Source organism: Stegastes partitus, unplaced genomic scaffold, assembly GCF_000690725.1.
Source record: "Stegastes partitus isolate 25-593 unplaced genomic scaffold, Stegastes_partitus-1.0.2 Scaffold37, whole genome shotgun sequence".
NCBI classification, from domain to species: domain Eukaryota; kingdom Metazoa; phylum Chordata; class Actinopteri; family Pomacentridae; genus Stegastes; species Stegastes partitus.
In genome coordinates, this window is record NW_007577768.1 from 558,437 (window position 1) to 574,912 (window position 16,476).

A 16,476-nucleotide genomic window follows, 5' to 3' on the forward strand; every position below is an offset into this window, starting at 1 on the left:
GATTAAGAAAACAATCTTTTCTCACGAATGCATTTAAGTGTTGCATTTTAATTTACATAATCACAGTTGTATGTTTGACTTAATTATCTAATCTCAATTATAGTTATGGCATGCAGTTGCAGTGACTGTAGTGTATAGTCCTTAATTTAAGGGTCCAATAGAGAAATGACAGTTAAGGAATTTGATGGTGGTTATTTTTTACCTTTGGCAAGCTGCTTTTTAAAAAAATTGCAGGACTACCCAAAATAACTCATCATGCCATATTTGTTGCTGATACTGTGAAACCAAATTCTCACTTTTCACTAGAAATGGCGCAACATTTTAAAATCTGTTACATCTCCACCCACTGTCTTTGCCATGAGACAATACATTAGATTTAGACTTAATGTCTCCAGACAACAAAGTCGTTTGCATTATTTAATTTTAGATTAAGGGGGTATGTCATGTCAGCATTTCTTATCCATGCCTTGTTCTCATTTAGCCCACCAACACAATTACTTTTTGAAGTCATTTAAGACAATCTGAGTGTGTACTGACACTTTATGTGGCCTGACACAAACATCGTATTTCATTTCATATCTATATTTTAAGCCAGTCAAAATACAATTTTGCGCCAACTGTGCAAAAGCCATTTAAGAAAACCACATATGTGATGCTACAGATAATCCTCATAGAGAGATATTAGATACTTTGCAGGTTGGCCACCACACTTTTTGCACCATTATGACAGAAAACCCAATGTCAATGTTTTTTTTCTGTTTTTATTAGGAAAAATCCAAACCAGGTGGACACCAGGACAGTGCGGGTGCTAATGGAAGTGGCAGAGCTACACAGGAAACACCTAGGGGGTCAACTTCTTTTCAGCCCTGATGGTCTGCTGCACATCATTCTTGGAGATGGCATGATCACTCTGGATGATATGGAGGAAATGGATGGACTCAGGTGAGATCAAAGGTCAAAAGATCATTTTATACAAGGTTGCATACTGCTGTGTGCCCCAAGATTGAATCGTTTCCTAGCTCCTACAATCGTGAAGATGTTCTTTTGTTTGTGTTTTTGAATGCAGTGATTTCACAGGGTCCGTGTTAAGGGTAGATGTGGACACAGACTGTTGTACGTCAGCCTATTCCATACCGCGCAACAATCCCTACTTCAACAGCACCAACCAGCCACCTGAAATCTTTGCCCATGGATTACATGACCCAGGCAGGTAAGTGAAACACTTGATGGGACAACTAATGCGTTTTTGTTTTAAAATGCATAACTTTTGTTATGTATACGACTACCATTTACACTGCTTTTAGGGCTTTGGACAATATTTTAATTTGAAAACTCCAGGATTAAGCTTTAGTTGGAATGGGGCAAAGATTGAGACCTTCACGTTTGCTGTGTCCTTCCCTGATTCATCACACCCATATCACAAATTTGCTGTTTGTTTTCTGCCTTCACGAACACGTCATATTCACGTGTTGCACTAACAGTTCCACCTCGTTGTCGGCCTAAGCAAAGAAATCTCTCATCTTATGGAATAGAGTTCTACTATTCAAAAGGTGGCTGCTGTGACTGATTATTTACCTTTTTTGTGTCATAAAATGTCAGTCACTGTTGCAGTTATACTCATATAGACAGTCTTATTACTTGTAGATGGTTGGTGGGCGGCTGTGGCTCAGGTAGTAGAGCAAATTGTCCTCCAATCGCAAGGTTGGCAGTTCGATCCCCCGCCCCTCCACAGTCGAAGTGTCCTTGGGCAAGACATTGAACCCAAAGTTCCCAATGGCAGGCAGCACCTCGCATGGCAGCTCTGTCACCATTGGTGTATGAATAGGTGTGTGAATGGGTGAATGAGAAACACATTGTAAAGCGCTTTGGATAAAAGCGCTATATAAGTGCAGACCATTTACCATTTTACAGCATTGTTTGCAGTTCTATTACATGTAGTCCTGGCAGGGTGACCTGATAGTCATGAGGTTAGGGTGCACACCACATGGGCACAAAGGCTCTCAGCACTGAGTGATTCCTTGCCGGCTGGACTTTCACTGCATGTCATTCCCCTGTTCTTCCCCACATTTCTTGTCTTGCTCTACTGTCACTGTGTCATAAAAAAGGAGGAAAAATGTCATTTTTTTTAATATTCCCTCCTGGCATCTTGTAATCTGTAGGTGTGCAGTGGATCGACTTCAGACAGACAATGGCAGTCTCCTAATCCTCTGTACAGATGCCAGTGGCAAAAACACATCAGCAGGAAGAATACTGGAAATTACTAAGGGGAAGGATTACGGTGAGTTACGATTTCCATGAGATTTTCCAAAAATGTTCATAATATTTACGTTTTTCATTTTTGGAAGGAGTTCATTATTTTGCAATGTTAATATAGCCCATGATAACAATAATTGAGTGAAACCTTTGCCCAAGTTTTGTTTGATGGCCTTATGTCTTGAGAAAGAAAGGAAAAAACATTAACCTCTTGGATAACCTTTCATATTTATTCTTCTGAAAATGACATCTGTTTTTATGAATGTCTTTCATTTTGTAAGAACACAATGTTTTGGCAACAAATTCAGAAACACGCCAGGTTGAGTGCAGAGACAGTGAAGGTTAAATGTAAAAATGATGTGATCCAGAAATATTCCTCTCTTGTGGAGAGTAGATTTGCCAAGGGAATGTGAGATTGTGTCCACAAGTAAGATTTAAAGCTGTCAACAACAATAACTGTCTAGATGATGGTTTAGCATTGTTGAAAACACAGCTGAGAGGGGTCTACTTCTTCTCACATTGAGAAAGTAATGAATAACAGCACTGCCTTTACAATGCTTAGCCTATTTCTCTTCACAAAAAAAGAAATTACTGCTGTTTGTTCCAAATTACAACAAGCAGGTTATCTTTGACACAATGACTGATGTTTTGCCAACCTAAATTAATCCTTCAACAAGGATTTCTCACTACAATTCACTCAGTCACTCAGACCACCTGTGAAGAGAATGCTGTTGGGAATTGAACACACCACGTCTTGGTTTATATATTTTTAAGTGGAGCAAACTCCATTCATATTTCCTATTGCCAAGACAACTGTAATCCAGAGAACACGGCATAGTGCCTTAACTGTTTTCAATAAAAGATTAATACATTCTTTATATAAACACATATTAAAACTAAGCTGGCTGCCAAGGAAGAAGTCTCAAATCATATTGTTGTCCCATTTGCCAAGATTCATCCTTTAGTCTTTTTTTCTTGTCAGTGTCTCTAATATGAACAACAAAGCAATTATGTCTAAGTGAAGTAAGCATAGTTTTTGTTTTTGATGCCAAAACAAACAAAGCACCATTTGTTGCATGAATAAATCATAATTACAATCTGTGCGATGTGTTTTATCTGGAGTGAGATGGAACTGATTGTCTGTTTGATAAAACTTTCCACTATTCATGCATGCATACAACATGAGATACTGTTGCAGATGAATGACAGGCAGTCGGTCTTTCAGCAGTGCCTAAATCAGACCTACACTCCCCTGTCTCTCTGCAGAAAATGAGCCCTCTGTCTATGACCTGCAGTCCAGTGGAGGAGCACCACCTGTGGGGGGCTTCATCTACAGGGGCTGCCAGTCTAGAAGACTTTATGGCAGTTATGTGTTTGGAGATAAAAATGGGTAAGTACAATAAGGGACCCACTGGTTAATAGTCTAACAGGAACATTAAGTAGCTGTATGTTGCGAAATCTTGATTGAGTTTCTTCATACATAATGTTGGACAGCTGTCTTTTGAACACATTCTAGTAGCTCTAGCCTCTTGGCATTTTGTACAATCGATTTATGACTTAGTGAGAGCAGTGTGACTTATTTCTTTTCTCATACTAAGAAATCCGTCCCTTGCATCAACATGTGCCAATGTAAACACAAAGTTCCATCCACGTGGGGGGAAAACAAGTTTTATGTTACTGTCACCACTACAGCACGACCCATTGAGTGTAAATGGAGATTAGACATCCTGCCCTGGGCTGTTCACACTTTTCTTTGGTTTGTAATTCATCCTACTTTGCTGATGTCAAACACTGATGCTTGAGTAAACAAAGGAAGTAAATAGTGAGGGGAGGGGCACACTATCAGGAGTTGGCACTGTGTTTAAAACAATGTGTGGTCGGTTAATTCTGTGCCTCATTACAATTTGGGGGCATATTGTTGTGGCTAAGTGTAGGCTCCGGCATGATGTTTGTTTTGAAACTAAAAGCTGAGGTCTTAAGTAACACCATGTGCGACATGGGGTGGAAAAGGAAGATGGGTCAGTGAACCATAGGATGGAATGAGAAGTAAAAGTTGTCCTTGTTTCCAGATCTCAACTCTAGCTTGGCCAGCACTGCTACAGTTCAATTATGTTGTTTTTCTCACTAGCATAGCAATTTATAAATGTAAGAAATGTGCATGTCTTGTACAGAACGTTCTATACAGCATCAGTCTACAGTAACAATAGTGACCCACTATGTGTGTTCTTTTGCCTTAGTAACCTGCGGATCCTTCAGAAGTCTACATTTTCAACATCAGCAAGTGATGAACAGTGGCAAGAAAAATCTCTGTGTCTGGGCTCAGCTGGCTCCTGTGGCTCTGTGCTTGTTGGACACATCTTGGGTTTTGGAGAGGATGAACTGGGTTAGTAGAGCCAATAATAAGACAAATACACTGTTTATCTCTTCTCAGATGTTCAGTTCAGCTCTCTTTGTCCTTTCTATCTTCTTTGCTTTGTTCTTCCTCCCTATAGCCACATAAGTAACAGCTATATGTTAGCCTTTTTTCTGACGCCATTCATGACAGATGTCAAACCCATGGAAAAATCATTGCTTATAGAAATCTTGTTGTATGTTTGTCAGTGGTAAACGTATTTGCGTTATGGTATACAATGTTCCCGTGTGGAGTTGAACCAGATATTTGTAATGCTGTACTCTAACTGAGGGCGAACCATGAAAACACAGTTGAAAATCTGTGAAAATTACAACACCTTGCCAAAAGGAAGTGCCACTTTAAACTACACTGAAACTAATACCCGTCTTGCTCTACCTCTATTACACATTCCCAAAAGGGTATTAAACAGTGCGTACTTTCTTCTGGATTAATTTAAATTTCCATACGATAGCAATAATCCTCCAAAGACCCACTTGTTGTTTTGGGCCACCTACAAAGCAGTGTTTTGCATTGCTCATGAGATGTGTTACTGTTTATCTGGGGGGCTGCACCATGAAGGTAAAATTTGTAGGTTAGCTGAGGTGAACAGACTAATATGATGCAAGACATTTTTACCACTTGGACCCCCACCACACACCCACAGAATTATTAACTGTCAGCTCTGGTGTTTCTGATTAAAATGAACACATGATGTGAATCGCTCACACAGCCATCAGAAATGTTTGATCACAGTTATTGCCAGGTCTTGGAGTTATTATTTGACGAGGTATTTAAAGATTCCTGCATTTGATCATGATTTGCAAGCAGTGCAAGATTGTGGAGGGGGCGGGCGTATGTCCCAAAGAAGGGGCCCCACAGACACATGTTTACAATTTGTCCCCTTATGGAATTTTCTTGCAGGCTTGTTCCTCATTAAATTATCCGCCTGGTTCCCAGTCATGAGTATCCAATTGTCCCATTAAACTTTTTCTTATAGTCCTTTGGCAAGTGCAGCATTGCAGAAGCCTCAGTTATACTTATTCTCGTCATCCCCTCATGTCCTCTGCTTTCATCTTCTTGTGTCTGCTGGTCTTGTCTTGTCTTCTTTCTTTATTTTGGCACAAGGATTCAGCGGAATGCATTGATGGCAGAAGAATTAATTATTGGGTCATTCAAGCATGATGCACATTGAAAGTGTTTAATGTAAATAATGCTGGTGGCTCATTTCTATGTTGCTGTTCCTCTTTTGCAGGTGAAGTCTACATACTGGCAAGCAGTAAAAGCATGGCACAGTCACACAGCGGGAAACTCTACAAGCTAGTAGACCCCAAAAGGTAAAATCAAGAAGTACTTTTGTAGATTGTAATGGTATGTGGTTGGGTCTCTGTTCAGTGAGTGAACCCTCAGTGCTTCCTGGTACTACAGGTGGGGCAAAGCAGCCCACTGCCCATAATTTCATGCTGTCTTAGTTTTGTGATGAGACTTAGATGATCGTAGATACTGTATATCATACAAAGTTTGGCGCTTTACACTGCAGCTGACTCTCATGAAACAACGGATCTGTAGTTAATCACATTAAACAGCAGTGACGTCTTTTCTCGCTCATTTTCCTCCTCAGGTCTTGAGTGCTTACACGTATTGCTGTGACCAAAACAAATGCTGAGCAGTCACTGGAAAATAAGCATACTACTTCAAAATGTACCTGTAAAGAATAGCTAATAGTCACACTGATTAGCTGGCCTTGTTCACGTTCGTTACCATCGCCTGCTGGTTATTTGCAGTAAAGTTGAGAGCAGGGCTTTTTTTCTGGTGAGCGTAAGGAAAACACAAAGGCACCTGTTGTCAAGCAAAGACTTAGTCTATTTAGGCACATGTAGAGACACAGGCACAAGTCTATATGTATAATCTAGTGCACATTTTATTCGTCATTATTGGATGACGTTCAACAACAATTCAGCACACACACAAGTCGGCTTCAGTTTGAGTGGTAGAATACAGTCCATTTCTCTGCAGTCTAATGCTTAATTAGTTGATGTTAAACAACTGGAATGTGGAGGGAAAATGCGCGTGAGTGCAACATCAGAATTCAAATGTGTGTGCGTGTCACTGCCTCATAATCCTTACCATATGCATCTATATGCATCCCAGTATTAAAAATCAATCTGATAGTGATGGAAATATAAACTGTGTGTGGAAAACCAAGTACATGTGAAAAACATTTGTCACTCAGGATGAGAAAATATGCAGACAGACGGGATGTATAAGACGTTTTGTCTGATATATTACCTTGGCAGTGAAGAAATCACTTCAAAAATAAGCAGACATTGTAATTCAAACCAATTGCATATAAAGTTTCAAGGCAAACCCCCCCTCCGATGTTTCTGCCTGTCTTTTTATCAGCAGTTTAGCGGGGAGATGGGAGAAAGAAATCTTTTAGAGGTTTGGCTGATCTGGTTTAAGTCATTTCGTTGGTCATGTCAGCTTTAAATGTAATCCAAAGTCGCAAATGAATAATATTTCTTCGAGTCAAAGAAGCATAGCGAGTGAGAGAGGCAGATAATTTGATTGAGAGAGGCAGATAAAGTAAGAGAAGCACAGTCAGAGTAGGAGAATTTGCATGCCTCAGAATCAGAAAAGAAACATATCCACAGCTGATTATTCCTGGGTGACGACAGTGCCACCCAGGCATTAGCACAATTAATTACACCACAGATGTTTCAAAGGGGCCCTGGTGGCTTGCTTCATATTTATGTTTTCTGGCATGGCTGCTGGACGCATTTCTCCCAGAGAACAATTCTTTCCACCATCAACTGGACTTGTTTAGTCTGTGTGGACCCTGTGGTGTTGGAGTCCTGACTCCTAATACACTCTGGCTTCATTATTAGGATCTTGTTACAGGGAGGATGGAGAAGGGGTGACAGGGGGGAGTAAATGGGGTAGCTAACGTGTCTGACCTCAGCACGTTATCAAGTCTGGTGGTCCTCCCCTCTTTTCTCTTCCATACTGCAGGGACATCTGGACCCTAAAGCCCTTTCAGACAGAGGTTTGTTTTAGAGTATGGTGGTTTTTGTGGTTCAGTATAGCATCTAGCGCTGTGTTTTGATCAACTGTGTGTTTGGGAACATAGAGGGGGAAAAAGAGGAACTGTTAGGGAGAGCGGTAAAGGCTTACAAGGAAACATCAGCCATAAAATCCCTCAGCAGTGTTTGTGTAAACATGTCCTGGCCAGATGACTTCATTTCTAGGTATTTGTTTGTCAGTTGGAGTACCCCTCCAATAATAAATAGGCCACCATGCATTTTGAAACACGCTGAATGTGTGTGGTGTGAGTGAGGGTGTATTTGAGAGAAAGAAGTAACGCAAATGGGGGTTTGTTTGTGGTATAGCATTGGGATAGAAATATTTCCAATTATATAGTCTCTACATGGCAACTGTTAAATGTGGCTAAAAGCTCCAAATCATTAGTAAGTGGACCTTAGAGCTTAGATTCTCCTCAATGTATCATTCTCAAAGGTTAAGAATGTTTCATGCAGCACCTTTCAAACACAGGGAAAAACAAAACGCTTTACATAAGATGTAAAAAGATAAGAGGATAAAACATGCAACAAACACAACATAGAAAGAAATGATTTTTAAAAGGTGAAATATGCAATTCTGTAGTGTCTGCTTGACAGCAGTGTAATATTGAACCTTTCATATCTTGGTTGCTCTTCTTATTTTGCTTTTTGACAATTTTGCCTTTTATATGAGACTTAAACAAACAGCAGCTGAGCAAAGCAATAGCTCTCAAACATGCAATCAAAGTTTGATTGTGGCTTACTCTGCACATATACTCTAGGCAGTTACTTGTGGACACATTTGGCTTGTTTTTGGTCGCCTTGAGTGTGCATTTAATTACTTAATTATTCATACAGTGAGAGCCTTACATTTATGCAAGGAACAAACCTCTTTTTAAAAAAGGAATACTAACAAAGTTATTGCTATCCAGCACACATTTCAGCCGATCATTGTGTTTACAATGCATGTATGCCATGGGACTCATACAGCAAAATGCCATGTTTGTCATATCGTAATGTAATAGGCCCATGTTGCCCTCCAGCCTTGAAGCTGGATAGAATCTGCCTTGCTCTTGCAGTTGGTCCTTAGCACTAGCTTAATTAACATTAAGAGCCCGACCTCCTGCTGCTTTCTGGTGTAAAATGCAATTTGCCTTTCTGTTTGCTGCAGCACCTCAACATAGAGAGGGGAAAACAGTATTTAAAAGGAGTTTTCACACATTCAGGTTTTGTCAGCTGCAGGCTGGACTGATTGAAATACAGTGAGCAGACACTTTAAAAAGACACAGTGAACTTCAAATATGGTCCTGGGACCTCCTTTATGAACTGCATTAGCCATGGAAGTCACAAATCACTGGATGCGCAGGAGAAGGAGACTGTAGGGTGCTCGTTTGTGGATATATTTATCTGTGTGTGTGCTTCTCCCTGTGTTGTGTGTACAGATATAAACCGTGTGGGTGGTGGGTACACGCGCACATGCACATCTGTGAGCCTGTGTGAGCGTGTAGTACGCTAGCTCCCAGCGTGCTGCAGAAAAAAGCCTTTTCTTTATTTTCCTATCCCTCCTAAATCTTCCTACATCTCTGCTGTGGTCCTCCCCTTGACAAAGCTGCTTGCCAGTCCTACTGAATAGCCCTGGCTCCTACAATACACAGTAAATTTCTTGCACAATTAAAACAAGGAATGAAGCTACAAAAGGAGCCCCCAAACAATGGAGTCGGATGACAAAACAGCAAAAGAGACCACACTGGGCCGTTTGATTAAGCCATTGTTGGGGTGCACAATGTACACCACTCCACAGCCCTTTTCTCACATATACCTCATGTCAATCAAACAGGCCCTGTGAGCTAACAACCTAAACACACATAGATACTGACCAACATAATAACCAAACAGATCGGGAACAAATTTGAGGAAGAGCATCCACACTCCTCTGACAGAGGAGACTTGAATGGATGCCAGTGTTAAAATATGTTAATGTTTAGCTGATGTAAGGAAAGAAGGGAGGGCTATTCATGCCAGAATGCCTGTCTTAACCTGCATTAATCTTAAACCTTGTTTTCCATCTTATCTTTGCAGCGATCTCTCATCTTGTATGCTTAAATGCTGACTTTCCACTCAACTTAAATTTTAAAGACATGATCTGTGTTCTATGCAAGTCGTTGCAACTTAAGTCATTCTCATTATCTCTCTCTCTGTCCATCTATCTAGCTCATGTGTGAGCACTGTCGCCTTCTCCCACTCCTTCGCTCTCACACATACACCACCCCTCCCAAAGTTGATAAATTCCCACAGTGGCTGTTGACCCAGCTGCCTTTGTCAAGTGGCGCTACCAGCAGGTGCTGTTTTCACAGCCACCCTGGCAGTCGTACAGACTGTTTAGTAGCGCTGCTGACCCCTGCCTGCTATTAACAGTGTTAGCTACAGACCCCCCAATTCTCCAGGGACTCTTACTCTTTCTCTCTCTCCTTCTCTTTCTGTTTTCTTCCCTCCTTTGCTCTTTTTTAACTACATGCAGCCTGCAACAACAAAAGCCAGCAGGGATGGAGTCTGGAGTTGGGTGCTGATGGGAGCATGGGAATCACCCCCCCTACCCTCCATCCTTCAAATTTAAAGCAACTTTAACACACACACACACACACACACACACACACACACACACACACACACACACACACACACACACACAGTCACAGTATTGTCACTGCCATCGGTCAGTGTGTCTGTCAGCACATTCGCAGCACATTTGGAAGTAAACAGTCACAGTCAAATAAATACAATTAGTATCCTAAAAACACGTGCATAGGTACTTATCCACCTTGTTTTCAATAATAGTTGAAATACAAATCTGTCTTCACAGTCAAACCTGTACAGTAAGTGGAACAAATACATGCCTACTAAACTAGTCAAGGTCAGGACAGGTGATTTTCCCAAAGTTGGACATTAAGAACATCTAATAGTGAATTCACTGTAAAAACCAACTACTCAGATGGGTCTGAGTGCTGGTTGTAGGTCCTAAACTCCATCTAGTTTTGGCTTCTACTGCTGATTGACCATTTGCTCTCTTGACATGATTGATGAGGCCTGTTCTCGCATGGACCAAGCATTACATACACAGTCACCCACTCTGACCTCACTACTCATGCCTCTCAGCTCTCATACCAACATCAGCCCACGGGAGTCCAGTTACTCTGCCTGTGTGTCTGTATGTGTGCACGTGTTCTCATTGTCCCACAATGTCCAGTGTTTTTTTTAACCTCAGCACAACAGTGATGTTTACACATCTATATTTCTTCCTCGTAAACGCACACATTGACGTGTGTGTGTGTGGGCCAGTGGGCAACAGGCACTAACAGACGCTTCACATTTGAACTCGATTACGCACTCGCCGTATTATTTCCAGATTTGTAGAGCGTGATATGAAATAATTCTGTTTCAGCCCATTTGCTGATGTGCGTGTCTGGATGTTTGTCTTTATATGAAATGATCACAATATGTCTCTTTGGTGTTCAAACTTGACGCATATGGTGTGGAGATGTTTGTGTTTGTGTCTGTGTGCATTTTCCAGATCATGTTTATATCTGTGGGAGCCCTGTGTTAACCCTATGTGTTGTTTTGTTCTGCAAATAGGGAGAATGTAAGAGGTAAAACAATAAAAACACACTACTTCACACAGGTAGTGTCCTAACTGTACAATGTAGGTCCATCTTAGACAGTACATTCAAAATGAATTGCTATGAATTTACAGTATTCAGAAAAATCCACCAATACATGAATAACAACAGAAAATATCAGCATAGGGCTATAAATAATCTTTTAATTAGAGAGCTTAAAAGCCTACATTTTAATGTGCATCACTTCATAAGCGCTGTCCCACTTGGGTTACATATCAACAAAAGCTGATAGCCCTGAAAATCATCTTGAGATCACAGGCGCAACATGTGATGGCAGATTTGTTGGCCTTCTTTTTGTTTCATTAAAAAATAGCTTAACGGTAAGCAAATGCCTACAGCGATCACAATACATCAGGATGAAGTGTTAGATGTTTTAATACAACATATTTCCTACAGCACTATCACAAATCATGATGCAGAATTGCTGTGTAGCTCAGCCAATGAGGGTTGGATGACGCTTTTGTTTTTGTCTAGTCTAAGCTTTTTGTTTAACGGGACATTTTTAAAAAGTTACGAATGGATTTTGCACGAAACCTTGTGGAAACGGAAAGTGATCTGGCAAGTCAGAGCTGATGTGTGTTGGTGGGCGAGACTCAAACTTCTAAACAGACTCATGTAACACAGTGCTCCGAAAAGCAGACAAAAAGAAGGAAACCATCCATTACTTGCCCAATCAAACACCCTGTAGACACTAGAGAACTAATTTTTGGACCAGGTTTTGGACATAATACCAGTTTCTTCATTTAAGACAGCAGCTGAACACAGAACAGATGCAGTGCTGATTAGTGGGTAGAATTTAAACAACATATCGCACATTTCATGACACGCAATCCAAACATCGAATTACAGTATGACTACACATCTTTATATAACACTCTGTTTTCCATTGATAAATCAATATGGCCCTGTTTACATTTGTAATCATTTCCAATACGTGGTTACTATTCTACGTAAGCTCATCTGTTAAACTAGTTTGAAATGATGAGGTCATGATTTAGCCATGTGACCTTTGAGTCAGTGTTTTTCATTTTCTGCGTTCACTCACAACTGCTTAAGTAGAATGATAACGAATAGCTGTTAGTACATTTACAGAAGCTGGAAATTATTGCTAAAGTGACACGTTATACTCTTATAGGATTATAACCTTAACATGTTTTTGTCATGTTGGTACTGTTATGATATATTCCTACTATCTGTAGTGTTATCAATATTTAAAGTCCCTCTCTAATCATAGAATTAACACCTAAAAACGAATGTTTATGTGCCGATGTACAAAGTCCATAAAAATAGTCCCTTCCTACCTTAAACGACTTCGGTAGAACTCTAATTCTACACCTTCGCTTTCCCTATGGATTTACATTGTCCCTGCCCGTCTCTCCACACACCACTGCCCATTAACCACAGCTCGAGCACACCAGCTTATATATATAACTCTGCTCAAACACTGTAAAACTACTCTATGATACTCAATAACAAGTTGTAATATTGTAGCCGAAACTGATTCGGAAACAAAGATAGTGCAAGTTGACACGAATGGTTCATTGGGTTAGTTACGTATGAAACCCTGGAAGTCTGAATCTGTTTTTATGGGGAAGTGCTCAGCCACGGTGCTTTTTTCACTCATGATCTCTCTCCCAACATATAAAGAAATATATCGACGTTAATAAGATAAAAACAAACTTGATTTCCACGAGAGGGATGCGTTAAAATCATGGTAATAAAGCAGTCATACAGGGACTGAAAAGCAATATTGAAATCATATTCCTTGAATAGCTTTAGTTGTGTTTTTATTCACAAATAAGTTGCAGTTTTATTTTATCAGTGTGACTTTGTTGAAAGATATTAGGCAGGATTATATCAAACTGATGTGTGGCTCTGCTGTCTGTGATTCCCTACCAGGCCATGTGATGCTTCTGTCTCTCACATACTGACTTTCCCTCTCTGTTTTTACCAACTGTTGCAGGCCTCATGCCCCTAAGGAGTGCCAGCGTCAGGTGGAGCCGCCAGAGCTGCTGATGACAGCTTGTTCCAGACACTGTAAGAACGGACACTGCACTCCTACTGGCAAGTGCTGCTGCAGCCCCGGCTGGGAGGGACCCTTCTGCCGAGTTGGTAAGTGCGCATCTGCTGCCTTCTGAGCAGTATCATCTGGACCAACATCCATGTGTTGTTTCACTCCAGATGTGTAAATGAGGTTTGGTAATGCGCAACATGCACAGTAGGCCTGCCAACATTTTTTCTTATAAATCATTAAAAACCTGCCTGACGCTCTGTGACTTCAGTTCTGAATGAAACACCAGCTTGTGATACTTACTTTGTGTTTGATCAATGTGTTTTCGTCTCTTCCCTCCCTGTGACCGCAGCCAAATGCGAACCAGCCTGCCGCAACGGAGGAGTGTGCATGGAGCCTAACAAGTGCCTGTGTAAGAGCGGCTACTCTGGAGCCCAGTGTGAGAAGAGTGAGCGGGGTATGCCCAATGACCAGGAGAAAGACGGCATACTGGACCACATCATTGACATGACCTCGTACCTCTTAGACCTGACCAGCTACATCGTATAGGGGTGCGCAGAGGGGGGCTGCTCCCCACCGTCATCCTCAAGTTGACACAAATCTACCTATCACCACCAGCAGACCCTAACGAGGTGTCCTTAATATGGCCTCTTCATCTCCCTCACACCCACACAGGCATGCAAACACACACACACTCACACACACACTCACACATACACACACAGACACACTTTCAAATACACACAGGATCCCCGTCAGACTGCTTTTGATCCACATCACCATACCAAACTCTTCTTCTTCTCACCTATAAGCTACTTGCTCTTGAGCACCAGGCCTGGCATCCAAGCCGTGTTCACATTTCAAAGAGACCTGCAGACAGCAGTGAGTTGATTGACAAGCATGGCCAAGTTATGGAAGTTCCACTAAGACATTTCCTCTCCTGTTCAGAAAATGCCCGCGCACGGCTTGCTCCACAGGAACAGGAACTCCACAGGAACGGACTATTTAAATCCAGGACTTTGGATGTATTCAGGGGCTATCTGTTGCCTTACTAAACCACCCCACCCCCCCAAAAAAAATGGAGTTTGAGGCATTTCAGCGGAGATAGTTGGTTGTTCAGGAGTTCATTAAGGATTCAGAATTGAAATTGCGTGGCTCAAGATCCAATTTGTGCTCATGGTCCATTAAAAACACGGCAAAGTAAATGTCTTTACACACAGACTCTGAAGGAACACGAGTCACATAGAGCCTGCAGTGTTTTGTGCTGTACTATTCTAGAGGCACTAATACAAGAACAACCATGTCGTCTCATTTATGATGTTGTATTTAGTTTGTGGGCACATTGTCATAAAAAGCGATAACAGTATACAGTATGTATAGTTTGTTTTGCAACACTCGCTTGCTGTCAGTGTACAGAACGGATCTACAACAGAGGACTGTTAAACAGGAGGAGCAGCACCTGAGTGACAACATTGTATTTCATCACAGCCAGTTTCATGCAATCTGAATGGAGTTTTTGAACTGAGTTTTCCCATGCACTGTATTCATTTTTTGTTTCCTTCACGTTATTATTCACAACGAGTTTAGACATTTGTTAAAAGCGCAATGAGAGAAGTTTCACACTCACACAGACACGACACAATCACAGGTATGGTTTGGCAAACTCCTTTCATTGCGTCACACACTGAAACCCGAATTCAAACCTACAAAGGGAAGAGATAGCGCAGTGATGTATATTTCCAATAGAGCTTACTTAAGTACTGCTTAGCATTGCAAAAAAAACTATAGCATTACTATTGTTATCATAGAGGAGGGTTTATTTTTTTAAGCGTAATAATATATGGGAGAATATGGTGTTTATAGAAAGCAGTTTTACACTAAGCTTGTCGGTTCATGTCATTTCATGTTGTACTTATACATATGCAGCTTTTATGGAAGACACGTGAGGACATTTTTTTTCTTTTCTTTTTTTTCCCGATATAAAAGTAATGCATGTCTGTGCCTGCATAGAGTAATTCGGAGCAGTTGGCGGAGTCCATCTAACTCTTTCCCCTGACATATGGTTATATTACCACTGTCAGAAATGTGTCTCTGTTGTGAGATGATCAAAGATCCCGTCACTGTGGAAGCAGTTCACAGTCAGAGGCAGATCTTATCTGTGAAAAGCAGATTTAAGATTAACCTGAGGAGAGAAAAAACAAGTCAAGATTATATACTCTAATGAGCATCTGACTCCTCCACAGTTAGAAAACAGCTACACAGACAGTGATGGTCTGGAGCCACGTTGATGTGTTTGTCTTTTCAGATGCCAGACTCAAGTTCATACAGAAAATGCATTTACATGCCTTCTTTTCAGCCAGTAATTCATCTTATTAGGACTTCTACATTTAATCATTTGCCATTTCAAATCCCATAAATGAGAAGCACCAGTTGTTGTGTTGAACAGTTTTGAAGGCAAAGAGGTGTCATTTTACTTTCTCCCCTTTTATTTTGATAAACAAGTTTCAAATTTCATGGTTAATTGAAGTTCGGTGTCCGTAAATGATGTATTTGCTGGTCATCTCCCACTTCGCTTGTGTTTGCTGAAATAAATCAACTCTACCTGGTCTTCATAAATCAAAACGGAATTCATGCTGTAAAATGGAAAATTAAATTTTTTTTTAGCACTTAATGTGAAAGTTGCATTGTAGCTGCTGAGACGGCGTGGTGTGAATAGAATAACCATTTTCATTATTTAAGTAGTTACACAAATAAAATAATTATTTAAGTTCTTTATGTTGTTTTTACCATTGTACTGTATGTGACAATTTTTATTCCTGTATTGTAAATAAAACTAGGGATAACTTGTTTCTCTTCAGAAATATCAATATGTCTATTAAAATTTATAGCATGTCTGAAATACTTGTCTCTTGTTTGGAGTGTGCAGTGTCTTTTTGACAGTAATGACAGCTTTATGTTCATTTTTTGTCATTTTTGTGAAAGAAATATAATTTGATACTAATTACAACATCAAATCAAAACAATAACAGTCTAAACAGCTCAGTGTTGTACTAAGTATATATCAGTTCATAATACTGTCATAATAATTAA

At 40.5% G+C, this 16,476-nt stretch overlaps 1 protein-coding gene across 1 annotated transcript in view; it reads left to right on the forward strand.

Moving 5' to 3' along the window:
• Positions 1-15,091, forward strand: part of hhip (hedgehog interacting protein) — a 33,799-nt gene extending 18,708 nt beyond the window's left edge. Inside the window, exons 6-13 of the mRNA XM_008302685.1 lie at positions 769-942; positions 1,067-1,210; positions 2,160-2,278; positions 3,520-3,643; positions 4,491-4,636; positions 5,898-5,979; positions 13,339-13,487; positions 13,739-15,091. Coding sequence (XP_008300907.1) covers positions 769-942; positions 1,067-1,210; positions 2,160-2,278; positions 3,520-3,643; positions 4,491-4,636; positions 5,898-5,979; positions 13,339-13,487; positions 13,739-13,935 — 1,135 coding nt within the window. The 3' untranslated portion in view covers positions 13,936-15,091. The remainder of the gene's footprint in view (positions 1-768; positions 943-1,066; positions 1,211-2,159; positions 2,279-3,519; positions 3,644-4,490; positions 4,637-5,897; positions 5,980-13,338; positions 13,488-13,738) is intronic.
• Positions 15,092-16,476: the final 1,385 nt, after the last annotated feature.